This window comes from Lithobates pipiens, unplaced genomic scaffold (assembly GCF_037356315.1).
Source record: "Lithobates pipiens isolate NorthernLeopardFrog02 unplaced genomic scaffold, aLitPip1_a1.2 Scaffold_18, whole genome shotgun sequence".
NCBI lineage: Eukaryota > Metazoa > Chordata > Amphibia > Anura > Ranidae > Lithobates > Lithobates pipiens.
Window position 1 is genome coordinate 442,633,792 of NW_027507758.1, and position 25,741 is coordinate 442,659,532.

Here is a 25,741-nt window from a genome sequence, read left to right on the forward strand (position 1 = left end):
AAATTTAAAAATTTTGCAAATTCTACCCAAGTTTGTATTATAACCACCTGACGTTCTGAGTTATATACACAATATAAATAATATATAACTGAGGTGAGAGTTGAAACGCAATTAACAGGGTGTAGTGTAGTGTACTCTGCAAGTGCTTACATAAAGGATCAATATAACTTGCTGTGAACTGAAAATGAGTGGACACGGAGCAATGCACATTAGGATTTATGGATCTCATGGGAAATCCCAAGAATGGTTTGTGCATTTTCCAATAGACATCCAATTAAATTGGGAACATTGCCCATTTCTGGAATTTCATCTCAGCCAATCAGGCAGAATGTAGTGCGTGTTCTAGAGGAAGCATCTATTAGGTTACAGAAAGCTCCCATCTGCTGTCCTGAGGTTTTGTCTCAAGTCCTCACAAAGGAACAAGGAATAGCAGCATCTCATCGCTCTCTTTTCTGCTGATATACTGTTGTTTGTACAGCTTGATTATGCCAACTGCTAAAACGATCAACTGGGATTTTTGTATGCAAGATAAAGCAAATGGCAAGCATAATGCTCCTGCAAGATTCAGCTTGGGATGTGTTGTATGATATAACAGTGGGGATACTATAGTCAGTCTGCCTCTGTTCAATGTCTAAAGGATCTGTCATGCCTAAATTGCAACAAAAAGTTCTGTTTTGCCTAGCTGGAGTACTGAGCTTCTTCTGCGCTCTGGCAATCGCTGCAGCTTTAGGCATTCAGCTGTGGGTTCAAGGAACAGTCCTGTGCAAGACTGGAGCCCTACTGGTTAATGCTACAGGAGATGAGCTGCAGAAATTTATTGGAGAGATCCAGTATGGCCTTTTCTATGGGCAGAGGGTAAAGCATTGTGGGCTCGGAGGAAGACCTACTGAATTTTCATGTAAGTAAATGAATGTTTTCATTATGAGTTTATATTTTTACATGGTACATCACTGAACATCCAGAACCAAAAGCTTGTTTTTCACAATTATTCGAATGCCTAAATTATTCTATTTGTTTGAACTGTAAAAGCCTCTAGTAACAGCTTTAATGCCCTGTACACACGACCGGTTTTCTCGGAATTAAGCTGAAATGGCTTTAAGGTAAATAAGTCCAAAGTATAGATATTTCAATTATTTACTGTAAAATCATGAGCCATAGGTTGTTAATTATCTTCATATTATACAAGGATTGGACCATGTATGTGATAGGCACAGTCGGGAGGAAACAAACCAAATGCAGAAATATGCAGCAACATTTTATTTTGTACTCATGAACATTCTATATGTTTATATTCTTCAAGCTTGTGTAAAATTAGACTGTAAACCTTGGAGATTTTTTAATGTATTTATATTTTATTTTCATAAAGCATAGGGTATAGAATTGTCTAAAATAAACACTACACACAGTTGGACTGGAGGGAAGAGAAGCATCAACAATGTGTGGTACCAATCATCATTACAACATTGATCTGGACTGAAATGATATAGACATTTCATGTAAAAAGATACACTATATTAACAAAAGTATTGGGACACCTGCTTTACACACACATGAACTTTAATGGCATCCCAGTCTTAAGCTGGCCATACATCATACAATTTTCTTATTTGATTTTCTTAAGATTTACCTTCAACTATGTAGTATAAGGGCCCTTCTGATTGCATACAAATTGGAAGTGTTTAGGTTTTGGCCTCGTATTATATGGATTTTGTAAATCTAAAGGACTGTTGTACAAGAAAAGTGTATAATGTATGGCCTTGCGATAAAGGGTATACCCTTTATCGCAAGGATAGAGAGGGTATAAAAGGAAGAGGGGTATGCCTATATATCAATAATAAGGAACAAGTGAATGTGATAGATGACATCACTAAGGGAGCTAGGGAGGAGGTGGAATCCTTATAGGTAGAGCTCTAAAGGGATGAAGCTAAGGGGAAAATAATACTGGAAGTATGCTATAGACCCCCTAACCTGAGGGAGGAAGGGGAGACAGATCTCCAATAAAAATTTGGATTAGCGGCAAGGATGGGAAGTGTTATCATAATGGGGGATTTTAATTATCCAGACATAGACTGGGCGGAGGGAACCACGCATTCATCTAAGGCTCGCCAGTTCCTAAATGTCTTGCAGGACAATTTTATGGGTCAGATGGTAGATGGCGACCACAGGTCAATTGGCTTCCGTATAAATCACACAAATAGGAAACATAAGGGGAATACAAAGACATTGAATTTCAAAAGAGCAAACTTCCCTGAACTACGAACCTTACTAGAAGGCATAAATTGGGATAAAATCTTACGAACAAAGAAATCGGAGGAAAGATGAGTTTGCTTTAACAGCATATTAAATAAGGGCATTAGACCATGCATCCCTTTGGGTAATAAATTTAAAAGAGCGAACAAAAGTCCTGGATGGCTTAACTCCAATGTAAAAATGCATATAAAAGCAAAGGAGAAGGCCTTCAAAAATAAATGCTGATGAGGGATCATCATCAGCATTCAGACCTTATAAAGAATGCAACAAAATATGTAAGGGTGCAATAAGGACGGCTAAGATAGAACATGAAAGACACATAGCGGAGGAGAGTAAAAAAAATCCCAAGAAATTGTTTAAGTATGTAAATAGTAAAAAAAGGGAGGACAGACCATATTGGCCCCATAAAGAAAGAGGAAGGACATCTGGTTACAAAGGATGGGGAGATGGCAAAGGTATTGAATTCATTCTTCTCCTCAGTCTTCACAAGGTAATCGGGGGGCTTCAGTAACCAAAACTGCAGTGTTTATCCTCATGACAACTCACAGGAAGCACCTCCATGGTTATCAGAGGACAGAAATACAATTAGACTTGGGAAACTTAACATTAATAAATCCAGATGGCTTGCACCCGAGGGTACTTAGGGAACTCGGTCAAGTAATTGCCAGACCATTGTTCCTAATTTTTACTGACAGTGTACTGACTGGAATGGTACCAGCTGATTGGAGAAAAGCCAATGTAGCACCAATATTTAAAAAGTGCTCAAAATATATTCCTGGGAATTACAGACCAGTTAGCCTAACATCAATAGTATGTAAACTCTTGGAGGGGGTGATAAGGGGCTATATGCAAGATTTTAGCAATTAGAATGGTATCATTAGCAGTAATCAGCATGGATTCATGAAGAATCTCTCTTGTCAAACTAATCTACTAACCTTCTATGAGGAGGTGAGTTGCCAGCTAGATAAAGTAAGGCCCACAGATGTGTTATATCTGGATTTTGCAAAAGCATTTGACACAGTTCCCCATAAACTTTTACTGTACAAAATAAGGTCCGTTGGCATAGACCATAGAGTGAGTACATGGATTGAAAACTGGCTACAAGGACGAGTTCAGAGGGTGGTGATAAATGAGGTGTACTTGGAATGGTCAGGGGTGGGTAGTAGGGTCACTCAGGGTTCTGTGCTGGGACCAATCCTTTTTAATTTGTTCATAAATGACCTGGAGGATGGGGTAAACAGTTCAATCTCTGTATTTGCGGACAATACTAAGCTAAGCAGAGCAATAACTTCAACGCAGGATGTGGAAACCTTGCAAAAAAGATCTGAACAAATTAATGGGGTGGGCAACTACATGGCAAATGAGGTTCAATGTAGAAAAATGTAAAATAATGCATGGGGGTGGGGCAAAACTATGAATGCAATCTATACACTGGGGAGGGAACCTCTGGGGGAATCTAGGATGGAAAAGGTCCTGGGGGTCCTAGTAGATGATAGGCTCAGTAATGGCATGCAATGCCAAGCTGCAGCTAACAAAGGAAACAGAATATTGGCATGCAATAAAAAGGGGATCAACACCAGAGATAAAACAATAATTTTCCCGCTCTACAAGACTCTGGTCCGGCCGCACCTGGAGTATGCTGTCCAGTTCTGGGTACCAGTCCTCGGGAAGGATGTACTGGAAATAGAGCGAGTACAAAGAAGGGCAACAAAGCTAATAAAGGGTCTGGAGGATATTAGTTATGAGGAAAAGTTGTGAGCACTGAACTTATTCTCTCCGGAGAAGAGACGCTTGAGAGGGGATATGATTTCAATATACAAATATCATACTGGTGACCCCACAATAGGGATAAAACTTTTTGCAAAAGGGAGTTTAACTCATTAAAATTAGAAGAAAAGATGTTTAACCTTAAACTAGTGGGTTCTTTACTAGAGGGTAGTAAACTGTTAATGTAATTGCTGTTTTAGCAAGGTAAGATAAACTGAGGCATGCTATGAAACTATGCTCATACATAATATATTTATTGGACATCATAGCAGTCGGTGCACAATGTTCTAGGTAGTAAACTGATCTGTTGCTTATGTGTTTCAGTAAATTAATGCAGTGAGAAGCAGGTCTGATGCAGGCGAACATTGTATTTGTAAAAGTCAATAGTTATTGATTTTGGTGTAACATTATTGACAATTTTAAATCACGCTACTTTTGTAACAGGGTTTATGTGTATAGGGCTGGCTTTAATTGTGACCACTGTCTGTCTACAAACAATATTGCTTTCGTATGTGGTTCTATGCATATTTCTGTTTCAAGAAAAAGACCTAAACAAATGGATAACTAGGTTTTGTACAGAAGGATGTTTCAACTTGGCAATTGAGATGTATACGTCAGAGTTTGAAGGCCCCTTACACATGGGGCGGATGCCAGCTGCGGATCCACCGGATGATCACCGCTGAGCCAGGTTCAGTCGCTGATGACAGGTTTGTGTCCGCTCCACTGATGCATAGCGAACACAGTCCCCTGTTCTTTGTGGGGCTATCGGATGGAAATGGGCCTGCCTGTCAATTTCCATCTGATCTGCTGGACGGATAGGGAATGGATCCTTATCCATCTGTTTTTAGTGGACAGGATCAAATCAGTTGTCAGCAGTAGGGATAGGCCGAACATGTGTCATGTGTGCATGAGACCTTATTCCCAAATGTCCTAGAATGAATCAATTCTAATATGCAAGTCATTAGTGAATGTCACATCATGAGGAATTGACTGCTGTTAATCAACCTGTATTATATTTTATTTTGAAAGTTTTGAAGCTAAACTTAAAAAAAAAAAATGGGGGGATGAGTTAGAACTTCTCATGTATTTAATGCATGTGTTCCCACTGGAGAGTTCAGCCTTCATTTCCTATCTTTTTGACAGACAGCACATAAAGGTGTCCGTTTACGAAACTGTGATCAGTGGTGATCCCAAGGATCACCTCTGATCACAATTCAAATAAAGGTTTAGAAACAGAGATGATCGGGGGAGAACATGTTCTCCGTCGATGATCTCCACACACTGAGAAGCTGTGATTGACTGACATAAAAACAGCCAGTTTATGAAGCTGCGATCTCAGCACTTCACTGGCGATCTGTGTCAGAATTCACCCTCCCAGATTCACCAGCTCAGAGGTGGGCATCGGGGAGTGAAGAGAGAATCCCAGGGAAAGGAGGAAGATTTTTGACTTCCTCCTTCCTCTTCCAGACCCCCCAGACAGTAACTATGTCACCCTGCCATGTCTGTGTGTGTGTGTGTGTATATATATATATATATATATATATATATATATATATATATATACCATATATATTATATATACCATATATAATATATTTGGCATGTCTTTTTTTTTTTTTTTTTTTTAGGTCCATTATCTTATGATTACTCATATAGTACAATTGTGGCCCACTCTAGCAGGCGCTCTTGAGTTAACTGGCCCAGATATCTTGCCAGACTGTCTGAATGTGAAATATAGTAAATAGCCTCATCCTGTATAGAGTAAAATGATATTAATACAATATGGATGTGCATAAAATTATTTTACAGGTATAGAATCTATCATGTGTGCCGCTTGGTTATCAATGTTTCCTAGTTTGAATTTTTCCCTTAGTCAAATTGAATGTACTGTACATATTTAGTGTACATATGCCACCCTGATCCTAGTATATTTTTCCCAGTCGTTCACAAAATTTCTGCAGGGAAACGTGTCCGGGGGTCTTTGTAAGAAATAAAACTTTTCTAGATGCTTTTTAGATCTCACCCGATCACTATACAGAAAGTTCTATATTGGAGACTCAGGACCTCATTTCTCCTACTGGTGATCCCTCTAGTGATGCATCCTAGATTTCTATTCACTTTTCCCTCTGCCTGGTCACACTGCTTGCTCATTTTGCAGTCATCTGAAATAACTATCCCCAGGGCCGGAACAAAGGGTGGGCGGGAGGGGCAGCTGCCCCTGGCGCAATGGTTTATTGCAGGGGTAGGGGGCACTCTAAGGGAAAGGGGGGCGCAGTTTGGCATCTTTGCCCTGGGCGCTGGATGACCTTGTCCCGGCACTGACTATCCCTAAATGTTTTCTGTAGTGCTGGCTAACACTGTATCCCCAATCTTATACTTCCTCAGGTTTGACCTCATATTATATGGTTTTGGTAAATCTGAAGGAAAAACTCAGCAGGAAAACTGATAGTGTGTATGGGGCATAAGAAGACACTTCCAGAAGAGGAGATAGCTATTGTGTGAAAGAGGGAAGGGGGAACTGTGGCTTTTTTAGTGAATCAACTCTTCCCAGAGTGATCACATTCCCTGGCAAGTTTAAAAGCACATTGTGAGGGATTTTTTTTTTTTTTTTATGAAATTTTAAATTCCGTAAATAAGCATTTAAAATACTTGATTTGTTTGTGTTTTTAGTGCATCTTTAAGTTGGCAATAAGGTTTCTTCAAGGTATAGAAAGGTCAATTTCTGCAGTTATTCACTGTGTCTAGTCTAAACATTCAACTGAACCTTTTTAAACTGATAAATTCAATGCCAAGCAGATTTTAAAATATCAGAGACATAAATTCAATAATCATATATTTGTTCTTTCCACAGTATATTGCATACCCACTTGTGATCTGTGGTCATCACAAAACAATATGTTGTGCCCATTCATTGTAACATATAATAAAAAGGTCAGATTCTCCATCCTTGGCACTAGTTCTTACTTCATTATTTATTAACAATCTTCCTTCTCTTATGCCACACGTAATGTAATTATATACTTGTTCTTCAAGCCTAATAGTAAGATCAGCAGTATATTGACTTTCTACAGCCTGCAGTACACACTGTATAATGTTATCTATGAGAGTTTCATCCCGCAGGTTAGTATGACGGCCACTCACCTAAATCAGCAGCTCAAATTTACATTAAATATACATGAGAAACACACGTAAAAAAGTAAAATAAGAATTAGTCCTCTTCAAAGCTGAGGTGCTGTCTTTAAAGCTAATATTCAAGGGTCACTCCATCAGAAAACAATATTTGCACTGAAGTCTGGTGGGGGCAAGTCACCTGTGTCTTCCTATCGCTTTAGCACGTAGCTACCGTATGCCTGTCATAGTTCCTGCCTCTTTTTCTGTGTGATCTTGCGTTATCTTATTTAGGGATGCACCAATACCATTTTTTTACGAGTACTGATGCTTTTTTTTTTTAGTACTCGTTGATACCAATTACCGATACCTACCGCAACTATTTTGTTTTCACTTCAGCTGTCAGCAATGGTACAAAGCATTGAAAAGTTATTTACAAATGAAAAAAAAAAAGATTTTCTTAAATTTTGTGCTTTTTCAATGTGAAATGTGAAAATATATGTTAATATATATGTGTAAAATATTCAATAACAAAGCAAACAAAAAAAAAGTTTTAATTGTTTATCCTTTATAAAATAGACGTGAACAAAAAAAAAAAAGCAGGAAAATAATTAAATGGAAGAGGATAGAGAGTTAATTAAGGCTGATTAGAGTAAATTAAGGGTTAATAAGGGGTTAAACAGAGGCACAGGGGCGTAACTATAGGGGGTGCAGCAGTCGTGACCGCAACTGGGCCCTGTGCTGCAGGGGGCCCATGCAGCCCCCTCTACATATGGCCGGCAGCAGCATAGGCAGCTAGGGGCACACGGGTGGCAGGAGGTGAGGGGTGACTAGCAGAGCTCCATGCTCAACTATCGCACTGGCTGCTCTTTAATTGTGCATTCCCTGCATAACCTGTGTCCTCGGCTGGCTCCTCAGAGTACCCCACTCCTGCTCCATGCATTGCTGCTCAGTCCGATGTCTGTTCTCCCCAGCCAGATGGGGCACCTAAAAAAACTAAAAAAAAAACTAAAAAAAAACTACTGATGCCAGTGGTGGAACTACAGGGCTCACAAAGGTTATACCTGTGACCACACCCTGGAGTTCCACCGCCGGACTAGGAGGGAAGGGCCCTGGCTGGGGTTCAGGGGGGCCCTTCATGGTTTCTTGCATCGGGGGCCCTGCAGGTTCTAGTTACGCCACTGCAGAGGAACATTTGTTCATCACTTTGATCTGCAGATGAAGAAACAGAGAGGCTCAAAAAGAAACAATGTTTATTTTCATTTTAGTGTTTCAGAGGCTGAGCAATGTTGTTAATAAACATTGCCAGCTGCTTTTTTTTTTTGACAACTCCAATAACAGGACTTCTTTAACACTTCAGCTGTCAACAGGGGAGATCCACTGACAGCTCAAAGAACCGAGTCTGAAAGTATCGGTTTCAGGTATCGGTGCATTTGCACGAGTACCGATAATTGTGCAAATAGTCGGTATCGGCACCGATACCAATCATAGTATCGGTGCAACCCTATTCCTTTTCCTTTTTCCCCCCTGAAAAACAGGAGGAGACGTCTTTGTTTTTGCTGTGTTTTGTGTAAAAACCTGGAAACTCCAGGGCAAAGATTTCAGTATGTTTGACTTGAGCTACGCAGGCCCTATGCGGTAATTATTTTTTTTATGCTTTCTTTTTAGTCAGCTTGTAAGCACAGTATAATTAATCACTTAAGCCCCGGACCATTTTCCAGCTAAAGGACCAAGCCCCTTTTTGCGATTCAGCACTGCGTCGTTTTAACTGACAATTTTTTTTTCCCCGATTTCACATTTTCCAATAGAGCTTTCTTTTGGTGGTATTTGATCACCCCTGCGGTTTTTATTTTTTGCGCTATAAACAAAAAAAGAGCGACAATTTTGAAAAAAAACACATTTTTTTTACATTTTGCTGTAATAAATGTCCCCCAAAAATATATAAAAAAACTTTTTTTTTTCTTTAGTTTAGGCCGATACGTATTCTTCTACCTATTTTTGGTAAAAAAAAAATCGCAATAAGCGTTTATTGATTGGTTTGCGCAAAAGTTATAGCGTCTACAAAATAGGGGATAGTTTTATGGCATTTTTATCAATAATTTTTTTTTACTAGTAATGGCGGTGATCAGCGATTTTTATTGTGACTGCGACATTATGGCGGACACGTCGGACAGTTTTGACACATTTTTGGGACCATTGTCATTAATACAGCAATCAGTGCAATTAAAAATGCACTGATTACTGTAAAAATGTCACTGGCAGTGAAGGGGTTAACCACTAGGGGGCAGTGTAGGGGTTAAGTGTGTGTGTGTGTGTGTGTTTTTTTTTAACTGTAAGGGGGCGTGGCTTGACATTTGACGTCACTGATCGTCTTTCCCTATAACAGGGAACAGACGATCAGTGACAGCCTCAGTAGGAAGCACGAGGAGAGGTTTGTTTACACAGTCCTCTCCTCGTTTTTCAGCTCTGTGACCCGATTGCGGGACACCGGCGGCGATCGGGTCCGCGGCTACGGAGCTCAGGGCCCACGGCATGGCACTTAAAGGGCAACGTACAGGTACGTGCTTGTGCCCAGCCGTGCCATTCTGCTGACGTACATCGGCGTGAGGCAGTCCTTAAGCGGTTAAGAAAGAGGAAGTATGCATCAGGTGCAATGGGGCAGCCCCTTGGACTTTTGAGGCAGAAAATGGGAGTAGAAAAATAGTTAACAGGCAAAGTAGTGCCACTTTTATTGAGTATACAACATGATAAAATTTATAAACATAACCATAGACAATATTGTTAAATACCAATGAACCAAGTTATACATATATGTGTCAAACCCAATGCAAATAATCTAGGTACTGCCAGAGTCAAGCTTTAGATTTATAGCATGTATCCCAACATGTTTCGGAATTTATTGGTATATATTTTCCTTCATCAGGGTAGTTTTACATTTGGGTGACTTATCTTATCTGAAAAATAGATATAGTTACATAGTAGTCACACTGCAGTGCATAGACATGAACTGATGAACTAATTTTATCTAATAAATTGCATTGTGTTTGGTTTTAAGGTATAGACATGCCAGCTGTGTGTGAGTACTATAAGTAGGAAGTATCTCAGTGAGGGAGCCAATCCCCAAAGGGGTGGTGCTGGAAATCTGGCACCAATAGCTGCATGGATTGCAGCTGGAGCCAGATACAGGGCATTTCTCTGAATCAGGGGTGCGCAGCGTAGCGTCACTGCGTCACCGGCGAAGAGAGATCCCCTTCCATGTAAGAGGCACAGCGGGGACAGGTAGGAGCTCCTCCCTGCATATAAGACCATATATGGAGACGGGGAGTATAATAAAGCATTCGTCTCTACAATCTATTACAATAAAGTAAAACAAGGGAACAGTTTCCTGTCCTTCATTAATAAAAAGACAGCCAGAACAAAGGCAGCTGTGGTTGCGACAAGCTGTCTCAGGGGATATGTAAGATAGATACTATCAGAGATACAGTTACCAAGAAACAAAAGACCTCTTCTAACCCTAGCAGAAAAAATCTATATGTAATACAAAAATCACACCCCTCCAACACCCCCTCAAAGCAGCTGTATCAACATCTTACAAATACACTGTTTAAAACGAGATGTTACTTACTGCACTACTAGAGGCTATACAAAAATCAATAAAATTTAAAATAACTTATCCATAAGCATAATTGAATAATCAAGAAATGCTGATCCTAAAAAGAATAACATCAAAACAAATCATTGAAAGTGCTCTAGAGAAAGAATAAGACAAAATTCACAGTGTCAATGAGTGAGCGTGATCCAATCAGTGTTCCAATTTACTTAAACTGCTCCAGAAGGGAGATGAAATTGTCACCCTCCAATAGTAATCCTCTCCCAATGAAGGCTCCCCTTCGGTGATCAGCTCACTTTATAGTATCGACCTCTTATATTAATAAGGCAGCATTTTTAACTTTTTTTTTTTTTTATGTTTTTTTGTTTATCTATGATCGCAATCTTTTTTTAACATATTCATTGTGAGCATTTTTTGATTATTCACCTATTATTTATTGTATAGATACAGTTAGACCTAGACATCTGACATTAATGCTCCAGGAGCAAAGCTGTAAGAAGTGATTGAGCTCATGGACCTCAGATTTTATCCTACTTGTTTGGGGAGCATCTAGTAGAAAATATAATTTTGTATCAGGGCAGGGTAAATTGCTACAGAGCTTTTAGTGCCGCAAACATTAACAGTGATCCAAAATGACCCTGACCTCTAACCTATCTGTAACCCCTAAAATATAACTTAACATCTAACCTGTAGACTAATGCCGCGTACACACGAGCGGACTTTTCAACATCAAAGATCCGACGGAACAATTCCGGCAGACTATTCGATCGTGTGTGGGCTGCAGCGGACTTTTGATTTTCAAAAATCCGACAGACTTTAGAAATGGAACATGTTTCAAATTTTTCCGACAGAACTCCGCCGGAACCAGTTCCTACCGAGAAATCAGCTCGTGTGTATGCTAGTCCGACGGACAAAAACTGACGCTAGGGCAGCTATTGGCTACTGGCTATGAACTTCCTTATTCTAGTCCGGTCATACGTCATCACGTTCGAATCCGTCGGACTTTGGTGTGATTGTGTGTGGCCAAGTCCGTTCATTCGGAAAGTCCGTCAGAACTCTGTCAGAACTCCGTCGAAAGTCTGTCGGACCTAAGTCCGGTCGTGTGTACGCGGCATAACAGTTAACCTTAATCCATTGACCTGTCCTATACCCTTATGGCCCATTCACACTAGGAACTGCATGTAAATTGCACAGGAATGCTGCTTGGTTCTTGTGTGATTCACATACAGTTCTGTGCAGTGCGATTTCAGCCTATTCATTTTGAATAGCCTGAAAATGCACCACACCAAAAGTAGTGCATGCGCTACTTTTAGATACAAACTGCCACCGGATCACATGGTACTTTTGTACCATGCAATCTAGTGTGCTCCGGAGTGGGCAAACACACTGCCTTTGCAACCTGTGTTTGGGTGTTGTAAACTTTGCACTGACACCGCTGCAGATGAAGGGCAATGCGATTGGAATGTGGAGAGGGAGACTTCAGCAGATATAAAAATACATGTATGTATTCATTGAAAAAACTGTTAAATGTTTTTAAAATGTGTAGCACTGACTCCTGAAGGAGCGGCTGATTTAACTGGGCTTACCGTTACCTTCTTGACCTCGTATCTGTCTAGGGGTTTCCCAAGGTAGATGGCCCAAGAACTGTAGAGACTGACGCCAGATCCGCTTAAGGGATTTTTATTTGCAAAAGAATAAACAAAACACAGTCTCTCAAAGTAGGGTTAGAGGGTTTTAGGTCCAGGCACTCTTGAACTAAATTGAACAGACAAAAGAGTCTCTCACATTAGGAAATACAGAGAATAGCCATTCACAGCTGGATCCTCACCCTTATCGGATAGTCCTTCTCTCACTAGGCCTAGCAGCCGGTAGATTGCTTAAATCAAACAAAATCTCTGCCACAGACTTGCTGTAGAACACTTGAATAGAACTGAAAGATGTAGACAACTCAGAGAACCCTCGTATGGTACCAGGATCTTGCAGTTGGTCCGGCGATACCAACACAAGACTAGATTAGCTTGGGGTCTTCCAACTTAGCCTCCAGGCTCCTGCTGAGAAGCCAACCTTTGCGTGGCCTTCTCCCGAAGAGTCCTCCCTGGATGCTTTCACAGTTGCTGGGCCTCTCCACAAACCGAGATGCACCGGACCACCTTAGAATCCTTCTTTCAGTTACTTTGCCTTGGGCTAGCCAGCCCTGAGACTTGGAGTCGGGTGGATCCGCACTCCAGGCCATGAGAGCCCTGGGGGCTGGTCAGGAGGAACAGGACCAAACAGCCAGATTGCATTTCTGGACTGGAACCCCGAAGCATGTGACATCAGCACCTTAAGTACCCTCTCCCAGAATGCACAGCAAGAGTGACACTCTCACTGGGCTAGTTCTGAAAGAGAACTGGCACCTAATGCACCCAACTGGATTAGGTTCTAGCACCTGCCAGGGATGACAACGCCACTTATGGCCAAGCAGAATGCAAAACAATCCACCCAGAATGATACTGAGGCCAAAATTTAGAGTAATTAAACCCAAAACCAAACTGCGGTTTCAGGAATTTTAAATGCCAAAAACACATAGCGCATGCTCTTCAGGAGCCGGCGCTACAAACGCAACAGGTCTAAAAGCTACCTTGATATTGGCTTCCTGTAAGCCTCTGCACAGCAGGAAGATGGAGCCAATCAGGAGTGCTGCATGCACATGTGCTGACAAAGAAATTGCTAACAAAGTAAAAATGGAAAAACGGGCTATAGACTTTCTAGGCACAGTAACAAAAAACTTGTATTTATTTTAAAAACAATATAAATTTTTATTTACAAAAATTACAAAAAAAATAATTACACACACAATCAAATGCAGTCATTAAATTCATACCAAAGGATGTTACCACTATTATATTAAATTCATAGTGTACTTAGTGAATAGTGAACAAAAATATCTCTGATGGACATAACACTCCCAAATATAATGTACAAAACAGAATCACGGAACCTCCAAAATAGGTTGGATGATGATACTATGTCCGACATGTTTCGCGTGTCTTCACGCTTCTTCCGGAGCTAATCATGACTGACTACCAAAATAGAAAAAATATATGATAGTAGAGATAACAAAAACATTTTTCAATATTAATGATTAAACTCATAAAATAACAAGATATTAGCTGTGAATTTCAGGATGGGGCACGCTTCAGTATTATACCTGTATCCACCATACCACTTGGTGATCAGATACATTCAAGTTTTTTCAACAGAGAAAAAGTATTTTTTATAGTCCAATAACAGCCTAAGGGAGAGAAGGTAAACCAAGCAGTATACAGTAGTTTATCTATTAGTAGAGAAAAGTGAGCCCATGAACTAGCCATGCTGCCTGGCAGAGTCATTGGCAAGTAAATTATTTATGTATATAAATGTAACTGTGTATTTAGCTGTTTTCTTGGAGTTTATCTTTAACCCCTAACACTTAAAATGTATGTAAGACAATAATTTTTCAGTATGTTTGGCATCATACCTCACTGTAAACAGTTTTTGTAAGCAAATATTTTTTTTGTGAATCTGGTGCAAAGTTTCTTACATGGAGAACCTTCCTTTTGCAGCCACTGTTTTACAACTAGCAGCTTCATTGTCACCCTGCTGCATGATTTCCTTCAGTTGGCCCTGGAGCTACCTATCTGCCAGACCTGATAGACAGCCTACTGGCCAACAAACTGAGCTTACATCAAGTGTACTGTATTCTGACAGTACCGGCGCTGTCACAAAACCAAAACTGCGGCTGTATCTGATTAGATGCAGCCACTGTTTGGCCAAACATTTTCTGTTTGGCTACTTTGATTTATCAATCAAAGGATGTTGGATGAGAAGACAGTGACAGGTCCACCCATGAAGTAAATTTTGTCCAGTCCATCAGGAGCAAGCCACAGTCTACATAGTGTATAGACAGCTTTAGGAATATCTAAGAAATCCATTCAAATTAGGCAGCTTGAGGAACCTAAGCAATTGCAAATATCACCCTTTAGAGAGAAATATTCATTGCCAAAGTTTTGATCATGCAGCTGAAAAATTATATAGGTAGTTAAGTGTACAGGCAGGGGCGGCCCATGCACTGTGGGTGCTGGACGCATGGATTCCTATGGTGGGGGTGGGAGGGGGTGGTACTTTTTGAAGCCCCTGATTAGAGCCAGAGGCTCTAATAAGCTTCAAAATAGAGTAGGCTCATGGTGCAGAGAGTGCGCCCTGATCCCACCCAATTGTGTGATGATAGCAAATTATTTTTTTCTATTTTCACACGAACCTTCCTCCCTAATAAATCAGGAGGCATGGCGTCAGACCTGGTTCCTGATTGTCCAAAGTGCTAGGCCACCCTATTGGATGCCTTTGCGCTTAGGAAGAGGAGCAGAGGAGACACACGCTGAAGCGGAGGTTGCCGCTGCTCTGGTGCATTGGAGAGGAGCTGGTGCAATGCTGTGGTAAGTCCCCTTGGCTCTGTCAGAGCCACATGCTCACAGGGAGGTTGGGGATGCTGCCAGAGCCGTATGCCCCATGAGTGGGGGGGGGGGGTCAGTGGGCACAGTGGCTGCATTTGACAGGCACATGTGGCTGCATACGATGGGTACAAGTGGCTGCATACGATGGGTACAAGTGGCTGCATATGATGGGCACACGTGACTGCATATGATGGGCACAAGTGGCTGCATTTGATGGGCACGGTGGCTGCATTTGATGGACACGGTGGCTGCATTTGATGGGCACAGGTGGCTGCATATGATGGGCACAGGTGGCTGCATATGATGGGCACAGTGGCTGCAATTGATGGGCACAGTGAGGCTGCAATTGATGGGGGGGAGGGTTTCTGTATTTTTCAGTTTGTTTGTGCCCCACCTGCCACTGTGCACAGAGAAGCTTTAAATGCCAAATTAACAAAAAAAATTGCAACTGTGTGTAAATAAAAAGGTACTCCATAAAGACAGTCACACGTTAGAGAGGGTTGAAAGATGTGTATGCATAATACAACTGCCCTAGGATATCTACATCATCCAGCGGGGTCCTGTGCACAAGCTCAGTTGCCTTGGAACATTGTCTGTATTTAACATGTAAAACACAGCAGGAGAGGTGCACTGAAGACATCTAGTGGCTTTTAAGGGCTTGTTCACACCATGCCTATTGAGCTGCAATTTTCTGCACACCACTACATGTGTTTGATGTGAACAGGACAAATAGAATCTGCCAGATCATAATTTTCCCTGTAAGGCGCAGTTTTTGTGGTGGGACTTTTTAGGCACCAATGTATGCCAAAATTTATGACACAAATTGTATATTATATTGAAAAAAAAAAAACTTAAATTTATATTGTACAAAAATTGAAAAAAAAATATTACACATAAAATCAAGGCTGACAATTATTACACATTTCTCATGCATGAGGACAAAGTGACACACTCTCCATCAAGACAAGTCTAGTCAAGTCCACCCAGTTCAATCTATAGGAAAAAAAAAAACATAATTAAACCTCCATATACACAATCCTATACCCAAATTCGGAGTTAGGTATAAAAAAATAAAAAATAAAACAATAAAGCATGATCTACTTTGCTCCAGTGGGAGGAAAAAACCTTCCTGATACCCCAAAAGGAAATTAAATATTCCCTGGATCAACTTTACCAATAAATATTAGCATCCCGTTATAATTAGAGGCAGCAGGAATTTGCACAAAGGATAAACGTAATCCTTTAAGAGAATTTTTCAGACTGATACAGCTCCTATTCCCAATGGTCTATAATCCCAGGTGTATACTGAATTTCAATTTTCCAAACAAAAGGGGGGAGCCCTTCTTCCTAAACACCACTCTGGATTCAGCCTGCAGTCTCCTCCAAGATTCCCAATACAATTTGTAAGAGGAATTGTATTCAATTATATGGGGAATCTTAAAGGAGTGATGTTTGAGGAGAAGGGCTTTCTGGACACCTGGACAGCGAGGGAGTGTTTAGCCCTGCATAAGCTTCAAGTTGCTTTACTCCCTGCAGATGGAATTTCTGGTCAAAGGTTGCCTGTCTGCCACCAAAAACCGTGTCACCGTAACCACTTACAGACCGCCCGCCACAGTTTCACGTCGGCTATTTGAAGGAGGATATTGTTGTTATGGCAGCAGCTAGCTGGCATAACCCCGGTATCGTCTTGTTCTGCCGGCGGTCTCTGCGGAGGATTTGCCATGAGATCACTTTTATCTGCAGCAGGAGAGGGGACCCCCTCCGCCACTTACCCGAGCCATTGGCAGCGGTAGAGGCAGTCGAGTCCTATGGAGATGAGTTAGAGGAAGATGGCTCCCACAATAACAATGCAGGACTAAAGCGGCAGCATAAAAACGCCACTTCTGCCCACAGCTCTCAAAGGGCCATTTTTTTTAAAATGACAATTTTTTTTTAATTGCATTTTAGTGTAAATATGAGATCTGAGGTCTTTTTGACCCCAGATCTCATATTTAAGAGGTTCCGTCAGTCTTTTTTCTATTGCAAGGGATGTTTATAGTGTACAGTGTTTTATTTTACAGTGTAAAAATAAAAAATAAAAGGTAAAATAAATAAGACATTTTTTTTTTTTTTAAATGTGCCCCATCTCGACGAGCTTGTGTGCAGAAGTGAATGCATACGTGAGTAGCGCCCGCATATGAAAACGTTGTTCAAACCACACATGTGAGTTACCATCGCGATCGGTAGAAAAAGAGCAATAATTATAGCCCTAGACCTCCTCGGTAACTCAAAACATACAACTTGTAAAAAAATGTAAACGTTGTCTATGGAGATTTTTAAGGGTAAAAGTTTGTCGCCATTCCACGAGCGGGCACAATTTTGAAGCCTGACATGTTGGGTATCAATTTACTCAGCGTAACATTATCTTTCACAATATATAAAAAAATTGTCTAACTTTACTGTTGTCTTTTTTTTTATTTAAAAAAGGGTATTTTTTCCAAAAAAATGCAAATACTGTGTGATAGAAAGCATTGCAACGACCACCATTTTATTCTCTAGGGTGTTAGAAAAAAATATATATAACGTTTTGGAGTTTTAAGTAATTTTCTAGCAAAAAAAACAGTTTTTAACTTGTAAACAACAAATCTCAGAAAGAGGATCGGTCCTTAAGTGGTTAATTGTGATCTCATGTCCATGGGCAGCCTGGTCATACACTGAGAGAATTTCAGTTAGTTCCTGAAAAGCCAGTCCAAATGTATTTAGTGGATGGCCCTGTTGGCCCCGATCCATTAACCACTTAGCTACCACCCACCTTAGATTTACTGCAGCAGGGCAGGTGCTCTGCACCAGATCACGTACCTGGTACATGATCTGATACTGTGATTGGACACAGCGGGAGCCAATCAGCGGGTCCAGCAGATGCAATGACTGCCAAGACCCACCAATTGTTCAGGGGAAAGACAGGATGGCAGTCCGCAGATGTAAACAAGGCAGATCGCCGTTCTGTGGAGGGGATTGTGCTGATCCTGTGTTCTTGCTAAGCAGGAACATGGCTCTTTACATTCCCCCAGTCAAAGCACCCCCTTCCACAGTTAGAAAGCACTCCCAGGGAACACATTTAACCCTTTGATCGCCCATGATGTTAACCCCTTCCCTGCCAGTGTCATTAGTACAGTAACAGTCCATATTTTTTAGCACTGATCACTGTATTAGTGTCACTGGTCCCAAAAAAGTGTGAGTTAGGTCTCCAATTTGTCCGCCGCAATATTGCAGTCCCACTATATGTCGCTGATTGCCATCATTACTAGCTAAAAAAGAAAAATAATAAATAAATCTATTCCATAGTTTGTACAAACTGTAACTTTTGCACAAACCAATCAATATACACGCATTGGGATTTTTTTTTTTTTAACAAAAATATGTAGCAGAATACATATTGACCTAAATTGATGAAGAAATTAGATTTTTTACATTTTTTATTGGGTGTGCTTTTTTTTTCCCTAAATTTTCACTTTTTTTGTATATAGTGCACAAAAAATTAAAACTGCAGAGGTGATCAAATGCCACCAAAAGAAAGCTATATTTGTGGGAAAAAAAGGAAATACATTTTATTTAAGTACAGCATTGCACGCCCCGCGCAATTGTCAGTTAAAGTGACGCTGTTCCATATCGCAAACATTGGCCTGGTCGTTAAGGGGAGTAAACCTTCCGGAGGCGAAGTGGTTAAACAAAAGACGTAATTCATTCAACATTTGTCGAGGCATCCAGTGGAAACAGGTATTCTGCCAGTTGCAGTCAGAATACAATAGCCCAGCAGGAGGATTTGTCCATTTGCCCCGTTTAATGCGGATGAAGGAATCCTGCAGTCTAGAGCAAAGAATTCTAACAGTGTATGCCCAGCTTTAAGCATTGTAAACAGTCAATACTAAGCCCACTGCTATGGAAATCCGAAGTAGGTTTATAATATAGATAAATATGTCAAGGCATTCACTTGTATTAAAATGACATATCATACATTATTTACCGTACAGAGAAAGATCAGAGTTTTCCTCCGCTGGCCAGTATATCACATTTAATTATACAGGAATTTGCTTGGCCTGTAAATGTGCTTGTTATGGGTAAACCCCTCTGATTCAGCTACCACGGCTAATTCCCATCAATTTCTGGGTCATCAGCTTATTTTCACAAAGGTCACCAACATCTATACACAAAGCACAAGTGTTCATTATTTTGTGTGGCACTTTTTCATTTTCATTCAAGCATTACAGGGAAGTGAGCTGTTTGAATCACATGTAAAATTTTAATGATGTCTGTGCTGCTTTGCCAATAAAATGTCACGTCAGGCCACTTACATAAAAGGGATTGAATTTACAACTTGCTCTGAGTAAGAGCAGCCAACTATTAAGCCTTTTCATACCTATCCCTATTGTACTAGGTATTGCTAACACATTGATACAATATGAAGCTACGAGAAAACTATTTAAGTATTTGTGGGTTTACTTTAAAGTGAAAATTCAGCCAACACATTTTTGTTTATAGAGGGGGTACGGGTTAGAACCTCTGTTAAAAGAGAAGTATAGGTTTCACAAATAAAAAAAAAACAGAGAATATATTATCAAATACTTACCGTCATTTTCCTTTCCTAATGGACTCCATGGCAGTCTATGTGTGGGTTTAACCCCGCCTCCTCTACATTGCTATAGGATCCCCTACCTATAAATTTGAACTCACCGCTAGGGACTGCGTTCCGTAACTAGCCTACTCTTAACCAATGGGGGGGGGGGGACTCCGTCTGCCATGGAGTCCATCAGGAAAGGAAAATTACAGTAAGTATTTGATAATAAGTTTTCCGTTTTCCTGACAGACTCCATGACAGTCTACATGTGGGAAATAACTAGCCAGACCACACGGGTGGGTTATGCTGAACAAAAAAATTTATTTTATTTGACCCGTCAATCGACAGGATTTTTAAACCAAAGTTCACAGAGGATAGAGAAGCAGGCTCAATACAGTAGTGTGACATAAAGAATTTAATGGAGGCCCACAAGGCCGCTTTACAAATGACGTCTGGAGACACATGCTGGGTTGCTGCCCACGATGCCGCCATACCCCTGGTGGAATGTGCCATCACCACCTCCCAAGCCCTTAGCTCTATAAGCCTGCTGGATGGACTAGACGATCCAGGACGCAATGGTTCTGGTTGAAGCTCGATTCCATCTGTTGCTGCCAGAGTGCAGAATAAACAGGTAATCAGAGCGTCTAAAAGGAGGAGAAGTAACCTGCAGGTATTCGTTCAGAATTTCGACTATGACCCTGGGGTCCTGAACGTAGGTAGAATAATTTCTTGGTTCTCATGGGACAATGAAGTGACTTTTGGGTTTGAGTCGAGCATAGGGATGAGGACCACCCGGTCCAGAAAAAAACACTTAAGAAGAGGTTCTTTATGACCTAGGGACCCGATCTCAGACACCATTTTAGCCAAGGTGATGGCTACTAGGAAAGAGACTTTTGCAGAAAGGTCTTTGATAGAAAGCGGGGAGTCCAGACAGTGAGTCGAGAACCAGGGGAAGATACCATTTGGGGAATCGTGGCCTTCTTTGAATTGCATGATTAAAGGGTGAATAGCCCACAATGTTCCAGAGAAGGCTAACAAGGCTGAGACTTGGACTCTAAGAGAGCTGATAGATCTAGACCAGATTGAAGGAAGGTTAGGATATCCTGGATTTCTGAATGATCTACCAATAAAGGATGAGAATTTGACAAACTTGGCCCATATTCTCCCATAAACTTTGTTCGTGCTCATCTTCCTTGAGCTCATGAGGATGGAAATCACTCTTGAAGCACACCTGAGAGATTCCAGCCTCTCCCTCTCAAGAACCAGACCATCAGCCTCAGTAATGCTGGACAAGGGTGTAGGACTGCCCCTCGAGAAAGAAGATCCGGCCTGAGAGGAAGGGGCACTGGATCCCAGAAACTGAGGTGGATCAGGAAGGGAAACCATGGCCTGTTCTGCCAGTAAGGTGCTATTACCACCACCTCGACCGCTTCTGCTTGGAGTCTTTATAAGAACCTGATGATGATTGGGAGTGGTGGAAAGGTGTATGCCCTGTTGGAGTTCCATTGATCTGTCATATATTCCGAAGGCCTGGCTGCAACGGCCGAGTGTAATAATTCTTGATCTTGAAGTTGCAAGGGGAAGCAAATAGACCCACTTTGGAACTGACTCCCAAGGACAGGATGCACTTGAATGTCTGCACATGAAGAGACCACTCATTGTTGTCTAGCCTAGTGTGTAACAGGAAGTCACCTTGGAAGTTCTGGACTCCGGGGATGAAGACCACTGAAATATTGGCCAGGTTCTTCTGGGCCCCAGACATGATGGGCTCGACCTCCTTGAGCAGGGTGGATCTCCGAGCGCGCCCTTGTCTTTTCACATAGGAGACCGTTGTGGTGTTGTCCATCCTTAATAATACTTATTCCCCTTTCAGGAGATGAGTGAAGGACTGGAGGGCACACCAGGCTGCCCAAAGTTCCAGGACGTTCGAGCCCGGATTGTGCGAGCAAGCATCCCATTTGCCTTGTGCAAGATCTGATCTGCAGAGGGCTCCCCAACCAGTACCGCTGGCATCTGCAGAAGGCTCCCCAACCAATACCGCTGGCATCGGTTATGACCATGACCCATGAAACTGGGGCAATGGAGTGGCAGTTGAGCAGATTTCTGCGCTATAGCCACCAAAAGTGGCTGCTCCTCTTCAATGACGTTATGTGAATCGATTGATGTCCCCTGATTTCCATTGCTGAAGAAACCCTGACTGAAAAGGGCATAACCTCCATAAAGCCCACTTTACCATGGGGGTCGTGGAGACCATTGTGCCGTGAGGTGCTGTGAGGCCTTCAGGCGTGGGGAGCTCAGAGCCTGAGAAATTCTTTCCCGTATGACTGGGATTTTTTTCGCTGGAAGAGAGATGCTATTTTCCACCGTGTCGAACTGAGCCCCTAAGTATACCAGGGTCTGAACTGGTTCTAGCTGGCTTTTTTCCCAATTTAAGAGCCACTCAAATGCGATCAATGTGGAGATAACCTGCTTCCTGTGGACCAACAGCTGCTCCCTCTCTTGGGACAGCAACAGGAGGTTGTCGAGGTAGTGGTACAGGCGTATCCTTTTTGCTCTGATAAGAGCCACCACAGCCAGAAAAACTTTTGAGAAGACCCGGGGTGAGGATATCAATCCAAAAGGGAGGCAGGTGAACTGCAGATGTTCTTGCCCAACTTGGAACCGAAGGTATTTGCAGAATTCCTTTGCCACAGGCACGTGAAAGTAAGCGTCTTTTAAGTCGATTGAAATTAGCCAATCGCCTGGTTGCACAGCTTGTTGGATGGTATTCAGAGTCTCCATTTTGAATCTCTCGTATTTTATAAACTTGTTTAGATGAGTTAGGTCCATCACTGGACGCCATGAACCATTTTTCTTCTGTACCAAGAAGAGGGTGGGGTTTATATCCTCTGTGTTTTTAGAAAATCCAGGTAGGACAGCAAGACTTGCTTCTTCTCTTCTAACCATGGCAGCAGGGTAGAAATAAATCTGGAGGGAGGAGTACTGGTAAAAGACCATGTGTGGCCTAGTAAGACCGTCTTGATGTCCAATAGTCCGTGATCGAGGCTACCCTAAATGTGTCGGAAGAGAAACAGACGCGCCACCACCTGACTCGCCTGAGCGGGCCCAATCTCAAAACAATTTGGCCAGTTCACTTCCACTGGATGCCTGGCCTTTAACTGACTTTTGAAAGGATGCATGCCCTTTGTTCCAACTTCTTTTGAAGTCCCAGCCAGGTCTGTAAGAGTGTGCTTCCCTTGAACGCTCACTACTGCGTCTTCTGGGCTGGGGTCTCTTCTGACCAAACAGGCACCTATCCTGGGGTAGAAAATCTGACTTCCCACCCATGGCCTGGGCTATAGCGCTATCTAGCCTGTTGCCAAATAACGAAGACCCCCTCAAGGGGGTCCTGCACCAGGCTAGTTTGGATGCTGGATCAGCGAGCCATGGACACAACCATAAGGCCCACTTAGCCGTGACCAAGGATAGCATAGTCCGGGGCAACAGGCGGATAAGAACGATAGAAGCCTCCCCCAGGAAGGCCGCTGCCAATTTCTGTTCCTGAACTGCTGAGTTTCTGGCCAGCTTTTATGAAACGCCCCTAAGTACAGAATCCACGTTCTCTGTCCAGGCTTCCATAGCCTTGGACATAGCTGCTAGGGCCAGGGGGGGTTTGTAAGCCATGCCGGCTAGCCCATAAATTCTCTTGAGGTCGTGGTCTATTTTCCTCTTGAGCCCGTCTTTATTTTTCTCAGTAATGCATTACATACATTAACAACAAAAACAGACTGTGTAGCAGACCCACAACATAATAATTCACTGAATAAGAGATTTAAAAAAAAAACATTAGATAATGGCTAAAAGAAACCCAAGCAGTAAATCAAAGCAAATATTAGTTCTGTTTCAAAAATAAATGTATTAAAAAAATGTCTCAGACATTTGCTGGCATATCAATGGCCCCCCTACCCGCAAAGTATTCCATGTATTTTATACAGACCTCACGGTCGCTTTGGAGGGGGGCAAGCCAGAACGGCCAGCTTCAAGGGCCGTCAGGGTTTGTTCCGTAATAGGTCCGGCCTTAGGCCCAACTGAGGCAACATAGTTCAAAGAATTTCTCAAAGAATTTCTCCTTAAAAAGTTGTGGAGAATACAGCAAAAAAGGATTATATAATTGAGTTTATATTTCCCCATATTAATTGGAGTGAGGAATAGGCGGAACACGGCTGACCATTATCCCGAAAGCGTTCTCCAAGACTCTTCAGTAATTAATAACCCTCTGGTCCGGGGTGAGGGTTTTAATGGGGAACGGCCGCATCAGGTGTTCACCCAGACCAAATGCTTCATCAGCAACAAACACAAATGGGAGTCCTTCAACGTTCTATTCCGGAGGGGTCAATCTCAAGCCACCACTCTGGAGATGCCTGTAGAACTCCGTCTGGGCAATGACTCCACCATCCGACATCCGGCCATTCTTCCCCAAGTCCACATACAGCAACTCATATGTTGCCGTCACCACCACCAACATAACAATACTATTAAACCCCTTATAGTTATAATAGTATGAACCTGAGTTGGGGGTGGAACTATGTGGACATGTGGATCGGCAAAGTGGGATGCCACAGTCTGCCATTCCTGTGGCATTGAAGGAAACTGTGGAGTCAAACAAGAAAAAATAAAATAGTAATTTTGCACATAAACATTGCAAGCAGATTAGACACAAACATTCTTGGCCAATACAATATACTATATATGCAAGAGCCTGGGGGGAGATGCCTGTTGAGAACTTGATGTCCTGCAGACCTCTCCCCGTGGACAAGTACTGCAAGGTGGCACCTTTGTTCAGGAGTGATGGCTTGCCACATGCAGGTGTCCTGCTTGGTAATATAAGGGGACAGCAAAGCCAACAAACAGTGAAAAAATGAGGTCTGTCATTCCTGAAACCATCATGATTACTCTCACGGATCTCCCGCAACAAAGGCATATGAGAGAATTGGTCACGCTGGAGCAACCATTTCTTGGTCCATGAACTCCTCCTCCCCGTACTGTTCATGGACTGGGCTTCGGTCAAAGTAAGAACCCCAACACCAAGCCCCTGCACAGCACGAACTCTACGATGAGCACGTACCCGCAACATGGTTTCAAATCGGTCGGTTGGTCAGAACAAACTAACAGAACGCACTGAAAAACAGCAAGGCCTAAAAAGAGCAAGCTGAAATTCAGCGGACAAGAATGCACTGAAAAACAGATATGAACTGACTACACGCACTGAAAACCAGATACAAACTTAAAAGCACAAACTGAAGAGCAGTAACGGACTGAAAAGCACGAGTCTGAAAAGCGTGAATCGTCTCTCACCAAACTTCTACTAACACGAGATTAGCAGAAGGAGCCCAAATGGTGGCGCACTTGGTATTGAACTTCCCTTTTCTAGTCCGACTGTGTGTATGTGGCATTAAGAAACATATTTTACTGACAAAAAAAAGAGGGTACAAACCTTGAACCTCAACTTAATCCAGGCTAAAAAAAACTTTTGAGATTTAATCACCATCAGGATGCGATTCCAAACCCCCCAATAACCCCTACTCCAACATCATTCACCCCGACTTCCACATCACCTTGCATTCTGCACGAGCCACCCTTATTCCCTTCCCACCTCCCCCCACCATCATCCAATCCATCTCTCACTCCACCCCTCGGTATCTGCCAACCTCCAGTCGCACTTCTGCCACACCGAGGATGAGGGGTTGGCACCACCATACATTCTGGTCCAGCACCCGCTGTTGCCTTCATTACACTAGGAGAAACAATAGGTGCAGACACAGACTTGACAACCACACTTTCTGACACTGATTGGGAGACCACAGACTGGGGGGGCACTGACACCACAGAGGGCCTCACAGACACAGATTCTGATGGGACAGAGACACTAGGATCCCCTGGTAGAACCTCCAACAACCCAGA

The 25,741-nt window shown here is 42.1% G+C and overlaps 1 protein-coding gene across 1 annotated transcript in view; it reads left to right on the forward strand.

Moving 5' to 3' along the window:
* The first annotated feature begins 252 nt into the window (after positions 1-252).
* Positions 253-25,741, forward strand: part of CLRN1 (clarin 1) — a 49,183-nt gene continuing 23,694 nt past the window's right edge. Inside the window, exon 1 of the mRNA XM_077488174.1 lies at positions 253-898. Coding sequence (XP_077344300.1) covers positions 628-898 — 271 coding nt within the window. The 5' untranslated portion in view covers positions 253-627. The remainder of the gene's footprint in view (positions 899-25,741) is intronic.